Here is a 20,000-nt window from a genome sequence, read left to right as displayed (position 1 = left end):
GGGCGGTGACACGGCGTGTAGTTGTGGAATCCACAGGCCCACGGGGTGGGCGGCTGTCCCTATAAAAAGCCTCCCGCGGTTCACCCTATAGTCAAAGCTAACATCCTGAAGTGAGCCAGCTAGCCAGGCCTCCATTCAAAAGCCACTCTGCCCATAATTCCATGTTCCTGCCGCCCTCCCAGGATCACTGCTGGGTACACACACACGCGCACACGCGCACACACACACACGCGCACACGCACACACACACACACGCACACACACACACACGTACACACGCACACGCGCACGCACACGCGCACACGCGCGCACGCGCGCACGCACGCACGCACGCACGCACACACGCACACACACATGCACACGCACACACGCACACATTTGTTGCCAGATTTTGCGAGAGAAATAAGCAACCAGGTCTATGAGAACAAGCCCAAAAAGAAGCGACTATTAGGCCACATGAGCAAATGAACTCATCGCGACGCGACCTGTTGTGAGCTTGTAGATCTGCTATTTTCAAAGAAATCTTGCAAGTGACACATGTGGAGAATTTTTGAAACAAACACAAATCCGATGCGGGGTCGCTGGTACAAAATATTTGTTGTACATATTAATTTGGGGGTCCTTGACACGAAAATGCTTGAGAACCACTGGTTTAAACAACATTAGGAAACAAGCCAAAATAAGCAACTACACTTCAAAACAACAAACAAACAACAAACCCCAAAAAACGCTACCTGCAACCACCGATATTTACAAGCGACTTTACAGAAAAACAAGCCCAAAGTCGCTTATAATAAGCGGACATGGCAACCCTGCTGTGGAGATGTAAACAGGGGAGAGGCTGCTATGAGACGCACTGGAAAAGAATCAAGACTTGATGAGAGAGGAAAGGAGAAGAGACACCTGGTTTATGACAGACTAGGGCCAGGCAATTCATCTAAATCTAATCTTGCTCATGTAGGCCTACTGTAGGTCAATCAAATAATAAGTGAGAAGCAAGCAGTGGTGTAAAGTAACTAAGTACATTTACTCAAGTACTGTACTTAAGCCATTAAGACCTGAGGCCGCGTCTAAAAAAATGTAAATCCTAGCATTTTTTCGGAAAAAAATATAAAAAAAATAATTTTCACAATTTTTCAAAAATAGCAGATCTACAAGCTCGTAGTGCGGCACTCGCTACGAGCTTGTAGATCTGCTATTTTTGAATAGCCAAAGAAATCTAAAGTGACACAGATGCGTTCCAGGTATTAATGGGTTAAGTTCACTTTTGAGGTATTTTTAACTTTCTTGGAGTATTTCCAATTTTCTGTACTTTTACTTCTACTCCACTACACCTCAAAGGCAAATATTGTACTTTTACTCCACTACAATTATTTGAAAACAACTATTACAAAACATAGGCTACACTAACCCCTTCAGCCCTATATATAATTTTGGCCATTTTCAAATAGCCGATCTACAAGCTCACAATGCGCCGCGATGCATTGTTACGCCACTGAGCACACGCAACCGCACACACATACAGTACACATACAGACACAAACAATCAAGTTTCTGGAAGAAGATGCCTGCGTTGAGATAAAGATGTATTTATGTATTTTTTGCACTTCACGCTGGTGTTTCAACGGACAAGCACGGTCTCTACTTTAGTACTTTCAGAGTTAACCCATTGAGACCTGAAGCCGATTCTACATGTCTCCTAAATCTCAACAGTATTCTGGAAAAAAAACGTATGTTTCTATATCAGTGGTGCTCAATCTTTTTCATGTCAAGGACCCCCAAAATTATATGTATTTGTACCCCCATCAAAATATTTTGTTTCAGGGACCCCCCCAGAAGCAAAGATTTGAGTTAAAAATGTTCGCTTTAAAAAAATATATATTCAGATGATTTGCACACATTTTCACGATTTTTCAAAAATAGCCAAAGTGTAAAATAATGCTTTTTAGCTCAAATAAAAAAAATGACACAGTTCCAGGTCTTAATGGGTTAAATGAACAGTCAGAAGGTTGTATATATTGTGTAGTTATTGCGTTCCTCCTCTCCTCCATCCCCAGACCCCTGGCTTATATCATTCCCCCCCCTTTTTGGTGACATCCTTCCCCTGGCGTGGTTCAACTTTATCACTCCCCTCTTTCCATCCATCCCTCGCTCCCTCCCTCCATCCTCCAGTTTACCTCATTCTTTCCATCCCTCCAATTTTTTCTTGTGCGTTTTCCTTTAATCATGACCTTTTCTCTCTCTGTCTCTCATCTCATCTACATAAAAATGTACTGGCATCAATATAAAGTACCAAAAGTAAAAGTACGCATTGTGCAAAATGTCCCATAAGTTAAAAAATGGATAGAAATGTTTTGAAAATAGCAGATCTACAAGCTCACAATGCGTCGCATCGCGACGCATTGTGAGCTTGTAGATCGGCTATTTTCAAATGGCCGAAATATACAGTATATGGGGCTGAAGTGGGTAATGTATGTTTTGTGATAATAATTTAAATTTGCAAAGTAACTAGTATGGGACTCGACAAATAACTAGTGGAGTAAAAAGTACAATATTATTTGCCTCTGAGATGTAGTGGAGTTGAAGTAAAAGTATTGAAAATTTGAAATACAGAAGAAAGTAAAAAAATACCTCAAAATTGTACGCGTAGACCTACGCAAACCTTCTTCTTTTTTTTTAAAGTTCACATTGCATTGTAGGCCTTGTTCGACACGACACATTTCATCGTAGCACCACCGGAAACGGAATTATCCGGGATCCGGTTTTGCCGATCCCATCGGCCTCCATTCTAAAGCGGACACAAAAACGCCATTTTCTCTTTGTAGTTTTTCTCGTCGCTGATCACTGTTTAACATAAACCGCTCTAACTACAAGATGGCGATTCCGTTTTGCATGGGGTTTTCACTGGTCGACGCAGTCGGATCTCCGCTGTGTTTACAAACGTGTTAAGTACAGTTCTTGAGTAAATGTACTTAGTTACTTCACACCACTGGCCTTATGATATTATGTTCTGACCATCTGAATATCACAGGGTCAAGCTGCTAAGACACAGGACTGGTATTTATCGTTTCCAGTACCACGACGCAAGCTCTGCCTCCCTTATCTGTGTATACAGAAGTCCTCCTGGTAAACAAGCGGCATCAAAGCTTTTTCCCGCAGAAGAGCGCTAAAATAAATACTTCCAGGATGATACAAATGTATGTCTGCTTTATCATAATTCCCCCTATCTCTTTCATCCCTACAAGTAAAGCACAAACTGTTAGCCCGGCGCACGGGCTAACAGGTCGAAACCCTCGTCACACACGTGGGGAAAGCTGCATGGCTGCGGTTGGGAAAACAGTAGCCTGCTACACACAGACATGCTGTAACCACCAGTGGTGGAAAAAGCACTAAATTGTTTTACTTGAGTAAAAGTACCAAAACTGCAATGTAGAAATACTCTGTTACAATTAAAAGTCCGGAACTCTAAATTTACTCGAGTAAAAGTACCAAAGTATTGGTATCAAAATCTGCTTAAAGTACCAAGATGTCTGAGATGTGGTGGAGTAGAAGTAAAAGTACTGAAAACTAAAAATACTCCAATAAAGTAAAAATACCTTAAGTACAGTACTTGAGTAAATGTACTTAGTTACTTTACACACGCACACACGCACACACAGCGCGTGGACTGCAGGACTTGGAGAGCAGCTGCTCTCGGCTCCAACAACATGTGCAACTAATAGAGCTGTCAACCGCTATAAAAGACAAACGTTTAGCCGCGCTAGCTCGACACTCGGCTGGCCTGCCGCTTCAAAACGAGGCTGCGGCGAAGGGCTGCCGTGTGACGCACGCACGTTACACACCGTCTCGGGGCGGGCAGGCAGGTCTGGGACGGCCTCCAAGGACAGCGAAGAAAAAACTAATTGAAACAAGCAGCAGCCTCTCCTCCGTGGCCGTAAACAGACAGTGATTGAGGAGGTTTGTCAGGTGAGCCTTAATACCCACTTAAACCCTCTGGTCCAGGGGTCTTCAACGTTTTTTTCAGGCCAAGGACCCCTTGCCCCCCCCCCCCCCCCCCCCCCCCCCACTACATATTCTATAAAATTTAGGGCCGGGACTTTATCGCGTTAATTTCGATCAATTCATTACAGAAAAAATATCGCGTCAAAAAAATGTAACGCATTTTAATCGCACCCATTTTTGCACCGCGGAACGTTTCTCACCGGACGAGTTTCAGACGGACCGATCATACCAGCGCACCAACCGACGTGGTTCTCACTTCTCAGACAACAACAAAGTAAACCGCAGCCAGCACGGTGCACGAAAACATGAATGAAGACACGCCCGCATAGCCCTGCTTGATAACGCTGCCCCCCCCCCCCCCGCCCCTACGCGCGCGGTTGGGGGAGAGCCCCCAATCATCTGCAAGCGTAACGACTTTAGGGCTGAACTCTCTCCCTCCGTCTGTCTCCATTCACTGTCAGTTCAGCTTAAAGGGATCATTGGCTCTGTGACGCCTGGCCTACACACGCTGACACTGGCAATACATTCACTTTTACGATGGATGGCTTGTTTTTCTCTCTCTCTCTCTCTCTCTCTCACACTCTCTCTCTCTCTCTCTTTACAAAAGGCCAATCACATCTCAATTCATCCAAGCACCTCTGCATATTACTGCCCCCCCCCCCCCCCTTACAGTATATATAATATAATATATTTTTCTTTTACAAATACAAGGAAACAGTAGTGCTAATAACCAGCAGCGCAAACGCACAACAGTCAGAGTAAATATACAGGCTGACCTCTTAATTGCTAAATACATACTTAGTTGACCGGGATACCCCAGGGCTCTCTACTAGCTAGAATCTATAGCTTAGGTTTGGGGTTGAAGGCGGCGGTCTTACCTTTTGGGGACATCCAGACCATCGAGCAGCTCCTCGTATTCCATGTGAAACACACTGGAGAAGTTCTGTGGAGACATTTCACAACCAACGGTTATGTTTCTAAGTGGAGAGACATTGCGCTGCATGATGCCTTCGGGCGGACAGTAACAAAGTACATTTACTTGTATTTTTTTGGATACTTTGGATGACTTTCGCTCCGCTAGCATCACAATCATCATTTTAACCACTTTATCCATTTATGCGTTGGATATTCGAAAATAGCAGATATACAAGCTCACGGCCGCCGCAAGCTTGTACATCTGCTATTTCCTCTGCTACATTTCAAAGACAAATATTGTACTCCCCCTCATGTCTAGGAAGGTAAAAAGTACATTATGAATTAAACACTTAAGCCCCATTTTGATAGTGAAAATAGTAGATCTACAAGTTCACAATGTGAATACTTAAGTATATTGTTGCTTTTGGGAAGAACCCTCTTATGTTATTCTAACTTTTTGGTGTTTTCACACAAAAGCAGAGTTTGTAGATCTGCTACTTTTTCTACTTTTGAATTTAAATCCTGAAAAGTCATCGTTTTGTACAGATGAGGTTTCCACCCGACGGAAGATATTTAACGGAGACGACATTTAAAAGCATAATGTACTTTTGTAAACTGTAGTATTTTTTTAAAAGCAAGAACTCCAGTACTTTAACTCGAGTACAAATTTGACTCAGCAACTTTCACTCGTAGTAGGGTAATATTTTGACCAGGAGTGTCAATGCTTTGACCCACAAGTAACTGGGGGTTGAGTATACAATGTCCACCACCAGCGGTGTGGAGAATTAGGGTCCGGTGGGTTATTTTTCTAAGCAGAGAAACATTAGGGTACGACATGGACACGGTGGGCTAGCATGCCGCGGTGGGCTTAATGCTATTAGGCTCCGGTAACGCCAAACACAAACTGAGCCCCTTGGAATGGCTTGTGTTCACATAGCCTAACCTCAGAGGGGAGGTGAAGTGCCGCGTGTGCATGTGTGCACACGTGTGTGTGTATGTGTGTGTGTGTGTGTGTGTGTGTGTGTGTGTGTGTGTGTGTGTGTGTGTGTGTGTGTGTGTGTGTGTGTGTGTGTGTGTGTGTGTGTGTGTGTGTGTGTGTGTGTGCGTGCGTGTGTGTGCGTGTGCGTGTGCGTGTGTGTGTGTGTGTGCGCGTGCATGTGTGTGTGTGTCAGGTGCATGGAGGGGTAAGAAAGTGTGTTACACGGGTGTGTGCGCGGCTCGTGCCGCGCACACACCCGTGCACCCAAAGGTCTTGCTCGCTCGACGCGTGTGCGCGGCGCGTGTGTGCGTGCGTGCGTGTGTGCGTGTGCGGTGTGCGTGTGTGTGTGTGTGTGTGTATGTGTGTGTGCGTGTTTCCTGCTTGTATCAGTTTCCCCCTTCGCTCACTCCCATCAATTAAGCCATTAAGAATGAGCTGCCCTGTTCTAAAAGTCAGGGCAACCAGCACACGCACACGCACACACACACACACACACACACACACACACACACACACACACACACACACACACACACACACACACACACACACACACACACACACACACACACACACACACACGTCTCCCCGCAGGGGAACAAAACAGTATTTTTTTTTTTTAAAGAAGAGAGAACGATGCTGATGTATTTACCCAGGAGGCCTTGCCAGAAGGACAGTTTATTCCGGTTCATTCCTGCACACTCGCAGCCTTTCCCCCCCTTATAGTCCTTATAGGGCCTTGCTTTTCTCTCTCTCTCCCCACCTGGACCTCCGCTGGGCCGGCTCGCAAAAACAATCCCCTCCATCCATTTTTAAGAGGCAGGAGTTTTGTAGAACGATAAACGTTAAAAGGGGGTGGGGGGTGGGGGGTGGAGTGGGTTGGGGGGGGTGACCCGCTTTCGACCTGAGATATAGTGGTGATAAAGTACGAGACTCCGTCACCGCGCAACGCGCACACACACACACACACACACACACACACACACACACACACACACACACACACACACACACACACACACACACACACACACACACACACACACACACACACACACACACACACACACACACACACACACACACACACATATTACTGTACATGTTAGTGAGGACGTTCCCACTATTTCCTCACATTTTAGGACATGTTTATGCATTCCATTTTAGTTTTACTTAACCCTACAGCCCAAATAGCAGATTCACAAGCTTGTAGATAATTATGTGAGCTTGTAGATCGGCTATTTTCTATGTGTGCCACTGGTGTTATGCAACTAAAATATAAATCCGGCTTAACTCCCAACCCTCACAACTAAACCCAAACCTCTTAAATGTCTAAAGATTAAAAGCCGAACCCGTATCTTATCCTAAAAGCCTCGCTCCTCAAATCATTTTGTAACCATAAAACAACCCTTTCTCTCATGCGTATTTCTTAAATTCTGCTTTTGTTGTGGGGGACGTTTGTTTAGCCCTCACAAACATAGTAAGACAACAACACAAATAGACGTGCACGCACATAGCGGTGGAAAAGTACTTAAAGGGATAGTTCACCCCCAAAATGACTTTCTTTCTATGGATTAGTCACCCCATGGAGACTTGAATTCATGGATATATTTTAGCTTTTGTCGCATTCCTAAGCCAATAATTTGATTAACAGTAGCAGTTCCCGGTAGGAGACACAAATATTCTCCTTTGTGTCTCCTACCGGAACCGCTGCACAGTAACTAGTAACTTAAGTTTTCAAATAATTATAAATAAATAATCTCTCTCTCTCTCTCTGTCAACAATGTTGTTGGTTGTCCCCAACCATACATCTGGGTGAAGGCTGTAAAACTATTTCAAACAAACCTGCTTGCGCTGATGTTATGACATTTATTGAGGTTGCAGTGGGGGGTGGTTTACGGGGCGGAGGGGGGGGGGGGGGGGGTATCTGGTCCCCTTCAGCAGTGTTGTGTATAGTGATAGTTCTCAAACGTTTCCGTGCCAAGGATGCCCACATTGATATGCCCCAGTGGTGGAAAGTAACTAAGTACATGTACTTAAGTATTGTACAATTTCCACTACACTCCACTACAAAACTTTAGTTACTAGTTACTTTGTAGATTTGTATTATTATTATTACAACAGAAACATTACCCACTTCAGTCCTATATACATTTCGGCCATTGGAAAATAGCGGATCTACAAGCTCACAATGCGTCGCGATGCGACACATTGTGAGCTTGTATGTAGATCGACTATTTTCAACAGCTTGTTATACATTTGAAGTGTGTTCCTTATCAGTTACCAATACCACAATATAGAAATACTCCGTTACAAGTAAAAGGCCTGTGTTCAAAATGTTACTTGAGTAAAAGTACACACGTATTGGCATCACAATTGACTTTAAGTACCAAAAGTAAAAGTACCAAAGTGTTTGAAAATAGCAGATCTACAAGCTCACAGCGCGTCGCGATGCAATGTGAGCTTGCAGATCGGCTATTTTCAAATAGCCTAGGTATAAAATAGGGCTAAAGTGGTTAATGTATGTATTATAATGTAATAATGTATATCTACAAAGTAACTAGTAAATTAAGTTTTCAAATCATTGTAGTGGAGTAAAAGTTCGATGTTTGCCTCCGAGATTGTAGTGGAGTAGAAGTAAAAGTATAGACAATTGGAAATACTCCAGTAAGGTAACAGTACCTCAAAATTGTACTTAAGTACAGTACTTGAGTAAATGTACTTAGTTACTTTACACCACTGTTGACAGTGGTGGACGAGGTATAATCTTTTTTTGTTTTACGTCCATGGGTTCTTGACATGAACAAGGCCTGAGAACCACACTGCTTTTACATGACTTCCCACAGGAAGTTTCCCTCAAGAAGCGCTCATGTTTACGCGTACCGCTCCTGGGCTGAGGGAACGCAGACATCTGTGTTGACATGCGTGTAGCATGTTATTGGCTCGTCATGTGTACATAGCGGATGTGTAAAAGCGTTCTAATCCTTATGGTAAATGTTTAGCGACCCACGAGACAGAGTGATAGCAGAGCGCAGAGGGGGCCCGAGTGGCAGAGAAAGAGAGAGAGAGAAAGAGAGAGAGCAATTTGTTATTTTTTTTTTGTGCCAAGGACCCCCAAAGTGATATGCATTTGGCAGCGGACCCCCCCCCCCCAAATGATATTTGCTTAAAAATAAAAAATCACACCCAGTGTGAAGTGGGCGGTGTGTGGTCATCACAACATGACTCACTTAAAAAAAAGGATAAATAACTTTTAGGCCATACTGCTATTCATAGGGCTGCACATGTGTCATGTGTTTCGCTAGCCAATCACAGTCCTGAATTTGCAAAGTCAGCCAATTACAGCTAGTGGTGATGACACTAGCTGTAACGTGATTGGCTGACTTTGCAAAAGTATAGATTTGCATTGACTGTGGAAGGGTTAGGGTTGTAGAATGCGTTGTAGACTATTGGCCAATCACGGTGCAGGATTGGTCAGTGTCCAAAACTCACTTATAGGGGGCGGTTACACCGCCCCACAAATCACACCCAGTGTGAAGTGAGCGGTGTGGTCATCACAGTGATGGAAGCTCACTTAAAAAAAAGAGGGTTTTTTGAAGTGCATAGTCCTATTTAAAGGTTATTCATTTCATCATGTGTCTCGCTAGCCAATCACAGTTCTGAATAGAGTCAGCCAATAGAGTCAGCCAATCACAGGACAGCTAGGGGTGTACTAATGTAGAGGGGTGTGCTATTATGAGCCAATCACAGTACAGCGAAGGGTGTACTGATGAGGTGTCCCAACCCCACTTATAGGAGCTGCTACCACCGCTCAAAAATCAAAGATTCGCAAAAAAAAAGGAGAGAGAGAGAGAGAGAGAGAGAGAGAGAGAGAGAGAGAGAGAGAGAGAGAGAGAGAGAGAGAGAGAGAGAGAGAGAGAGAGAGAGAGAAAAGCTAAACAGTGGTTATGTTTACATGCACAGACATCCCCTGAATGGTCAGGATACTTGAGTATTCTGTTTATGCACTCGTGCGTGTTTAAAAGCTATTTCTCATCTTACAAAACAAACTCACACACATGGGCTCTTGTTCCGGCTCTGACAAACGGGGACGAGATAACGGGAATGCGGCGTGCGTAGCGCTATAGCTCACCTGGCACATGCTGTACCATGTCAAAGCTAATGCTGCGTCCACACTGATAGCTACAAAAGAGACAAAGCTATTAAAAAGCGACGCATTGCATGAGCGTTGAGCGTCCCCCCCCCTGCCCCCGGGCCTGGTCTATCATCATAACCATCTGAACAGCCATCAGCTGGGTGAAGCTGAAACTGAGTTTCCCCCAGCAGGATTAACACAAACGGCTGCCTTTCCTGTCTCTATTATTGTAATAAAGAAAGTTCAAAAGGATCCTTTATCAAAAAAATTAAAAAGACAAAAAGTAAGAGTGTAAAAATCATGTTAAAGGACGACTTCACCCATTTTCAACCTGTAAATATAAAAAAACATTGTATTTTGTGCTGAAGTAACACAATCGGAGTACATCTTCCACCACAGGCAAAGCATCGTCTGACGAATGGGCAGTTTTGTGCCATCAGCGCTTCCAATAACTAGTCACTCAGCAACAGTATTTACAAAAAGTCACCGGTCACAGTGCCAGGTCTGTCAAAATGTGACATTTCTTGTGGGGACGAGGCCCCCGGTTATCGGTGAGTGTAAGCTGAGTGCGAGCCAAGCAACATTAAGAATGGCTGCCTTTGGACAAGTACAGCACTCCAGTACTCTACTTGAGTACAATTTTGAGGCACTCTTACTGTACTTTACTTTGACTTTTCTATTTTCCAATACTTTATACTTATGCCCCACCACAATTATTGGAAAACTTGAGTTACTGCTTACTTTGCAGACTTGTTATTATTACAAATGCATACATTAACCAATTAAAGGGTGTTCACACTGAGCAATATAACTATAACTAAATAGAGTTTAAAAATGTGTCAAGTGGACGGCAGAGTTCACACCAACTATAATAAAAACACATATAATGGTGAACGATATAGTTATCGTTATAGATATAGTGCTCAGTGTTTACAGCCAAGTCATATTTTATAGGCTACTTGGTGTATTTCAAAATAGCTAATCGCGTGATTTACTAGTTTCAAATACACCAATACATTGTGAGCATGTAGATCGGCTATTTTCAAAAGATTGTGTTCACATTTTTAAATCTGTGAAATGGGATATTCTGCGTAAACAACTACTTTTCCTTTTGGTACTTTAAGTATATTTTTATGTTAATACTTTTACTCAAGTAACTTTTTGAATGGAGGCCTTTTTCTGCATTGTGGTATTGCTACTTGTATGGGTTTATTTGTACTTCTTCCACCACTGAATATAGACTACAGATTTCTGACTCATTTAATAGGTAAATAGTCATGGATTACTTGGCTGCCATGTGCGGCTCCAAATATTTGTGTTTGACATACTCATGCATGTAGAGGCTCCATGTGCAAAACCACACACGCGCACACACGCACACGCACACACACACACACACACACACACACACACACACACACACACACACACACACACACACACACACACCCACCCAGCACATAGTATGTAATGTATTATGCCTGTGAGGACTGGCCACCACATACCTAACCGTTACCCCAATCTACACATAACCCCAAGTCCTCCTAACCTCTTATTATATTTTTCATCCTCACAAAGACTTCAATTCAACACCACGCACACACGCAAGCACGCAAGCACACACGCACGCGCACACACACACACACACACACACACACACACACACACACACATACGCATGTGAGCGTCGCTTTGCAACACGTCATAGCTTGTAGATCTGCTATTTTCAAAAAATATTCTTGCTAAAATGTTTAACATTTGGAATATTTGTTAAAGATTTTAACACAAATCTTGTATGGGGGGGTCCCTGGCACAAAATCTATACCAGTACCACTGGTATAGATTACAACATGTCTAAATGGGCAATCTGGCTCTAATCAGGCGGCTGATTAGCATCTAATCAGCTGTGCGTGATTCAGTCAAAGCTGTTTTGCCATGGAAAGCACACACAAGAAACCTGCCTATAGGTGACATTTCCAGGAATTCTGTGACCTTGTATATTGGCCATTTCCGCGGAACACCCATCGTACGACAAAGGATAAACCAGGGCCTAAGTGGTTAACTTACTGCGGTCATTTGAGAGAGAGAGAGAGAGAGAGAGAGAGAGAGAGAGAGAGAGAGAGAGAGAGAGAGAGAGAGAGAGAGAGAGAGAGAGAGAGAAAGAGGCTATTATCTTCTGACCCTTTTCTACAATGAATCAGCCCTCGCCTTCCCTTGGGGAAAAGTCTGTTTTAATTTGGTTTGTGTGTGTTTGTTTTGATGGGGTGGGGTGGAAATTGTAGGTTGCTGTGTGCGCTTGTGCGTGCGCTTGTGCGTGCCTGCGTGCCTGCGTGCGTGTGTGCGCGTGTGTTGTCCGTTGGCCGTCCACTAAGATGACAAGCCAAAACAAATAGGGACACTAACAGCATGCATGCCTGTGTGTGTGCATGCATTTGTGTGTAGGTGTGTGTGCGTGTATGTGTGCATGCGTGTGTGCGTGCGTGCGTGCGTGCTTGTGTGTGTACATACAGTAAGTCTCTGAGCAACAGAGAAAAGTAGAGACTGATGCGCCCCCCCCCCCCCCCCCCCCCCCCCCTCACGAGTCACACTTTCTGCGCACGTGAGCGTTTATGCTCTTTGTGCCGGCGAGAGAGACAGAGAAAGAAAAAACATAAAATAACCCATTGAGACCTGAAGCCGATTCTACATGTCTCCCAAATGTCAACAGTTTTCTGAAAAACGTATGTTTCTATATCAGTGGTGCTCAATCTTTTTCATGTCAAGGACCCCCAAAATGATATGTATTTGGCCGCGGACCCCCATCAAAATATTTTGTTCCAGGGACCCCCAGAAGCAAAGATTTGAGTTAAAAATGTTCGCTTTAAAAATATATATATTCAAAGATTTGCACACATTTTCACGATTTTTCAAAAATAGCCCAAAGTGTAAAATAATGCTTTTTAGCTCAAATCTAGAAATGACACAGTACCAGGTCTTAATGGGATAAGGAGAAGGCATTTTGGTGTGAGAGGCAGAACAGAACACATGATGAGGTTTGCTCATACAGTACGTAGGCCCATTATGCCATGGCTGAAAGCATCCATTCATCTCCCTCCATTACAAACCTCTCTGTTCATTTCTCTCCTGACCGGCCCGACCCAGCAGCGTGACATTGTTGCACTGACACACGCACACGCACACGTTTGTATTAACCCATTAAGACCTAAGGCGATCCTTAAAAAGATTCTAAATCCTAACAGTTTTTTGAAAAAAAACTAACACTTTTTTTTCAAGATTTTTCCAAAAATAGCAGATCTACAAGCTCATGGCGCGGCACTCGGTGCCGCGCCATGAGCTTGTATATCTGCTAAAGAAATCTAAAGTGACACGGATGCGTTCAAGGTCTTAATGGGTTAATATACTTATGTGAAGACTTTGACATTTTAAGACGCAGATTTTCATGAATGCATTGTTGAAATGTTTGGCTCTTTTTTTTTTTTTTTTTACCGTAAACCCTAAAGCCGGATATAGCAGATCTACAAGCTCACACAACGCGTCACATTGGGAGCTTGTAAATCTGTTATTCTCTGTGTGCGGCCCTAACCCCTAAACCTCAAAATGTCTAATCCTATAGCTTGAATCTTTTCCTAATTGTAAGCAAAAGAAACAACATGTCTTCTAACGATAAAACATCCATTTCTCTTGTGAGGACCAAGGAAATTATCCTCAACTGCAATGATGAACCTGCACAATTAAGAATTTCACCCACCTTACTTGTAATGTGATGACACACACACACACACACACACACACACACACACACACACACACACACACACACACACACACACACACACACACACACACACACACACACACACACACACACACACTATGGGACTCCGCTCAACCGTTAGCCTGGTTCCAGACGAATCTGCCTTTGCAAAATAGCATGCACTTTAGCCCTCGGCAGATTAGGTCTGGCCCCCCTCCATAGAGATTTCAATTCTCTCCCTCCGCAGTTGTGCGGAACCAACCAGGGCCCAGTATCCAAATGTGGGCGGGCTTATCACAAGGAAGCACTGCTCTGATTGGTTCGTACAAGGAAGCACTGCTCTGATTGGTTTAGGTCTAACCAATAGAGTCCGTTTGGATCTTTTTGTAACCGCCCCTTGGAAAAAAAATCTACCGTTGATAGGGACCAGACTAATATCCACGCAGTGTGTCATGTGATATTGTCTGGCCACGCGAGGCTACTCAACCGTATGAATTTAAGTGGTTAGAGGGATAGTTCACCCCAAAATGACTTTTTTCCTATCGATTAGTCACGCCATGGAGACTTGACTCCTTTGTGTCTCTTACCGGAACCACTGCCTACATGAATTCAAGTCTCCATGGGGTGACTAATCGATAGAAAGAAAGATTTTTTGAGGGTGAACTATCCCTTTAAAGGGTGCCAAGTGTCAACTAGCTCCATATTCTTAAAGTAATCATTGCTAGAGTGTTTGTTCAGTAACGGGGGTCTCTGTGTCTCCCCAGCTCTTTAGTAAACTGAAAATATGTTTTCAGGTCAGGATACCAATTTTATCCAATCCGAAGAAATGAATGAGTGCGTGCGTAATAGTGCGTACCATGGAGTCTTCATCGGCGATGAACACGGTGCATGCCTGGGCCTGCATGAAGGACAGGATGGTTCCTGCTATCTTCCTCAGCAGCGTGTCCAGAGACTGCTGCTCCTCGAAGATCAGACTGGCCAGGTCCAGCAAAACCTGCCACACGCACACGCACACACACACACACACACACACACACACACACACACACACACACACACACAGAGAAATACAAGGAAGAATAAAATCGTATCCCACTCAACACACACTGACTGTCCATTCTGGGTCCAAACCTTGCATGTCCAAAACATTTTTTTTGAATGGGAAAAAAATAAACTGTGTTCCAACGGATGCAATGTAGATATTATTTAGTCATAACCTCTTTGAGATGGAGATACAAGGTGTCCCAACAGCAAATATGTGTGGTTGTTTTGATTTTGAACAGTGCCCTTTATAGACAAGCACTCAATGTAACTACCTGGATTAAAAACTCCCTCCAGCATGGGAAAACTCATCCAAAGTGGATCCCCCTCCCCTAATAGGCTCTATGCACAGCAGCCATATTGGAAATAAATTGGGCCTCTTCTTTCTCCCTTCACAGGTGTTACCAATGATACTAATGAAGGCTCTGTTCCATTCTGGTCAAACAGAGTCAGGGTGATGATATTGTGCATGTTGGCTCACTGGGGACACTCCGCTACACCAGTGGGTCTCAAAGTGTGGTCCAGGGACCCTCGTGGTTCCTTGAGGGGGTTCCAAATTGCACCTTACTGGTGTGTAACTCTGAGGGTGTACAAATGGAACCAAATGGGTTCCATTTGTACACCCTCAGAGTTATGGGGGTGTGAAATTAAAATGTTTGAGAACCACAGTGCTACACTAAATGGAACAGAGCCTTCATTTGAATCATTGGTAACACCTGTGAACAGCCATATTTCTTTCCAATGTGGCTGCTGTGCATAGAGCCTCTAGAGATAGGGCTTGCCCTATACACTACACAAAGACACATACACGCACCTGAGTACACCCACCTGATTGCGTCTGTTTTCCAGCTGTGACGTCTCGTAGAGCTGGGCGTTGTGAAGGACGATCCCGGAGAATGCCAGGTATGACGAGAAGTCCTAGACACACACACACACACACACACACACACACAGAGAGAGAGGCAGGGGCGTCACGGCCATTCACTGTGCGTACGACGCGACACCCTCACTCACATAGATCCGTGATTTCATACCCCCCACTTTTTGAAAAAAAGAATATATTTTTTGATAATAAATCGGTAAAATCAGGCAAAAATAAGAATGAAATAACCTAACCCTAACACCGAAATAAAGTAACCAAAACACGAACAAAAACGAACAAAATCCGCCCAAATAATGCGAAATTTTGAAAATACAAAATTTGTTTACATTTGACAGTTACAAATGTTTTTCACGATTTTTTAATAGCCAAAGTGTAAAATAAGGGGTATAGTCCACCGAAAGTCCATCCCCCCCACCTTCTGAGAGCCTGTGACGTCCCTGGAGAGAGGGACAGCAAAAATGAAATGAATTTAGAGAAACACCTGCCTCTCTGGTTGCTTGGGGATTTCATCAGACTGAATACAAATCCTGAAGTCTAATTTGGGAGAATAAATACATTGTCAGTCAGACAGCAAATTCATCAATCTTTCATTCCCCTTTGAAGGCGAGATTCGTCTGCAAGATTGTGTTTTACATCTTAACATTCTGTGGCAGTTTTTCCCCCAAAAATGTTTTAGCCTGACTATTTGGATGATGAATAAACTGAATATCATCATCGTCATCATCAAGATTGTGTTTTACATCTTAACACATCAACCGCCAAGAACGTAGTCCTACGGTCCGTTAAATCCAACTGTTAAGCGCCGAGACCGTAGTGCTACGGTCCGGGTGCTTTTTCCTTTTTTTCGATTTTTTCTTTTTTTTTTCAATTTTCTAGGGGGACCATTTTCAGTGTAACACCACCGGAAGTTGACCGGAAGTGCGATCCCGTTTTTTGTTTCCCGTCGGCCTCCATTCTAAGTAGCACACTAAAACCCTTATAAAACCTGTGTAGTTTTTCCTCCTCGCATTTCCCATGTTAACATAAACGGTCAGAACTCAAACATGGCGGCTCCGTTTGACACGTGGTGTGGACTAATAGACGCAGGGACATGTGCACGTTGTTTACAAACAGTCCATCGCACATTCTAAAGGATTTTAACGGGGCCTATGGCGACTTGAAAAAAACAAAAAACAACAATAAAAATTTGGCACTGGTGAGTACATTATGAGATTAGCCCTTGGCGGTGGATGTGTTAACCAGTGGTGTAAAGTACATTTACTCAAGTACTGTACTTAAGTACTATTTTGAGGTATTTTTGAGTGGTGCCTACCACTCCTACATTTGACTTTGTCCGTGTGTCCGTATGTCCGTCCGTCCGTATGTCCGTCCGTATGATTGGTCAAGCTTCACGTGACGCGTGAGAATATGTTGTCACGTGTCACGTGACAACATATTGTTGCTGATTGCAACACAAGGATGCAACCAGTTACACTTTCAAAGGCACCACTCTCTTCACACTGGGTGTGATTTTTTTCTTTACTGGAGTATTTCCAATTTTCAATACTTTAACTTCTACTCCACTACATCTCAGAGGCAAATATTGTACTTTTACTCCACTAATTTGAAAACTTTAGTTACTAGTTACTTTGCAGATATGAATTATTATATTATAAAACATACATTTACCACTTTAGCCCTATTTTATACCTAGGCTATTTGAAAATTGCAGATCTACAAGCTCACAACGCGTCACATCGTGACGCGTTGTGAGCTTGTGGATCTGCTACTTTCAAAGATTGTTGTACTTTTACTTTTGATACTTTAAGTACATTTTGAGACCCATACTTTTGTACTTTTACTCAAGTAAATTTTGAATTCCGGACTTTTACTTGTAAGGGCGCGCTCTCACCAAAAGTTGGCTGGCCGCTGTTAAAGGCATTGTAGGGAACATTAAGCCTAAATTTAAAAAATATTTATATATATATTTTTTGCATTTTTTCCCCTCTATCAGCCACTATATAATGATGCTGGGGTGTTTTCCTGCATTGAAACACAGTACTCTTTCTGAAAACCCTATTTTCCCTGCATTGTTTATGTTTGTGCAGTTCGTTTCCCGGCCACCAGGGGATGATGCCTCCATAGACTTCCATAGACTTCCTTACGTCCCGGACAAACATAAAAACAACAACAACAATAGGGAAAATAGGGTTTTCAGAAAGAGGCCTGTGTTTCAATGCAGGAAAACACCCCAGCATCATTATAAAGTGGCTGATAGAGGGGAAAAAATGCAAAAAATATATATATAAATATTTTTTCAATTTAGGCTTAATGTTCCCTACAATGCCTTTAAACGCAGACTAAAAAAACACTGTGACGCACCTGTCACTCACATTCAAGACCGTCCCCGTAGCCCGCACCGCCACTAGACACTAGCCACTAGACAAAAAAATGCCTTTGCACTTTCACACTTGGGGTTCGTACATCTACATACACATTCAGATTTAAAATATAAAATACTTACCCCATGGCCACGGATGTTACAATCATGTAAGGGCCCTCATAAGTATCCGTATCTTCCGTATTGTTCAATAAAAAGCATTTTAATCCAATCAGTGGTAATTTTCTCCGTATGCTTTCAACTGTGCGACCCTAGCACTGTTGGTACATTATAACTCTATGGGAAATTGGCCACCAATCGGATTAAAATGCTTTTTTATTGAACAATACGGAAGATACGGGTACTTCTGAGGGCCCGTACATGATTGTAAAATCCGTGGCCACGGGGTAAGCACTTTATATTTTAAATCTGAATGTGTATGTAGATGTACAAACCCCAAGTGCAAAAGTGAAGACTATTTTTAACTGACAAGGCTATTAAATATATAGTTAGAGTAATTGTATTACACTAAATATATTATTACGCTAACCTGAAGCCTTTGCGAACGCACTGACTTGTAACCAGGCCAGTTCTTTAATGTCAGTCATATGGAACTCTTTCATGGTCAAATCATAACGTACTGGGTGAGATGCAACAGCTACTGTACAACCAGTTGGTCACTGAGAGCACCATGTTGCTTCCTGAGTCTTGGGACGGTCCGCCTTCGACTCACCCGATTGGACAGAGGGGGAAAATCAGCTCCTGCCTCCAGCAGTTTTATGCTTCTTCGTGTAGAGCGGATAAACGCAAGGTCTGCGCGACAAGCGGAAAAATCTGCTCTTGCGTGAATCCAAGCATTTACATTGACAAAGCATTGGCAGATTCTACCCCAGAGGTAAAATAAAAGTGCGGTGGGAGTGCGCCCTAACAGAGTACTTCTACATTGCAGTATTGAAACTTTTACTTAAGTAAAACATTTAAGTACTTTTTCCACCACTGATCTTAACATTCTGTGCCAGTTTTTCCCCAAAAAAGTTTTCACTGACGACTATTTGGATGATGAATAAACTGACCCATCATCATCATCATCATCATCATCATCATCAGGAGGCTAGGATATGTACTGTTTCCAGTGGGACCACACAGCTGTGCCAATAGCAGATTTAATCTACATCTGGGGAGGGTCTCCTTGCTGCAACCTGCTCTATGCATTTGATGTCGACACCCACAGATGGTTCAAACCTCATTTTTCTGGGACTGTCCCAGTGGCGAGGTTCAAACACTCAGCCTGTGTCTTGGGAAAGGTAATGTTTATCTATGGAGGACGCAAAACGTTTACTGGACACACTAATGACATCTACAAGTTGGACACCTCCACAATGGTCTGGTCTTTAATTAATACCAGAGGCACTCCACCACCTCTTTCAATAAGTCACTCTGCCACCATCATCGGGACACAGATATTTGTATTTGGGGGCATTTGGGGCCAGTGTCGGAGCGACGTCTACTACAAGAACCTGTTTGACACAGAGACCAACTGCTGGCTGAGCATGCCTTCTGCACAGCCTCTCCGCATTGTTCTATCAGCCTTTGCCTGCAATGGAGAGCTGTACATATATGGTTGCCGCACCACCAGGTACCAGTGCTTTGATGATCTGTGGAAATTCAGCCCAGAGACCTTATCCTGGAAGAAGGTTGAACTCAAGGGAAACGGCCCTTCTCAGAGGTATTGGATGTGCGGTTGCATGGTGGGAGATCGTATCATCCTCTTTGGAGGATACAAACGAGGCAACGCACGCCCTGATGACCTGTACATCTTAGATTTAAGTCCAACACTGAAGACATTATGCAAGCTAGTAGTCATTCAGCACCGTCTGAAGCAGAATGAACTCCCACGTGACCTCAGGTGGGAACTGGCAGCCATGACTAAAA

General features: G+C 43.4%; 1 protein-coding gene across 4 annotated transcripts in view; it reads right to left on the bottom strand.

The window, feature by feature from the left end:
* The window catches only part of pde5ab (phosphodiesterase 5A, cGMP-specific, b), a 168,865-nt gene that overhangs the window by 37,094 nt on the left and 111,771 nt on the right, over positions 1-20,000 (bottom strand). For all 4 annotated transcript variants that reach the window (XM_084043454.1, XM_084043453.1, XM_084043455.1 and 1 more), the window contains 3 exons: positions 15,655-15,744; positions 14,642-14,779; positions 4,881-4,945 (listed from right to left, as the gene is read on the bottom strand). In XM_084043454.1, the coding sequence (XP_083899580.1) occupies positions 4,881-4,945; positions 14,642-14,779; positions 15,655-15,744 (293 nt within the window). The remainder of the gene's footprint in view (positions 1-4,880; positions 4,946-14,641; positions 14,780-15,654; positions 15,745-20,000) is intronic.

The sequence above is a fragment of the Gymnoscopelus microlampas genome (genome assembly GCF_963454915.1).
Source record: "Gymnoscopelus microlampas genome assembly, chromosome: 19".
Taxonomy (NCBI): Eukaryota; Metazoa; Chordata; class Actinopteri; order Myctophiformes; family Myctophidae; genus Gymnoscopelus; species Gymnoscopelus microlampas.
This window is presented reverse-complemented; position numbering and strand designations above follow the sequence as displayed.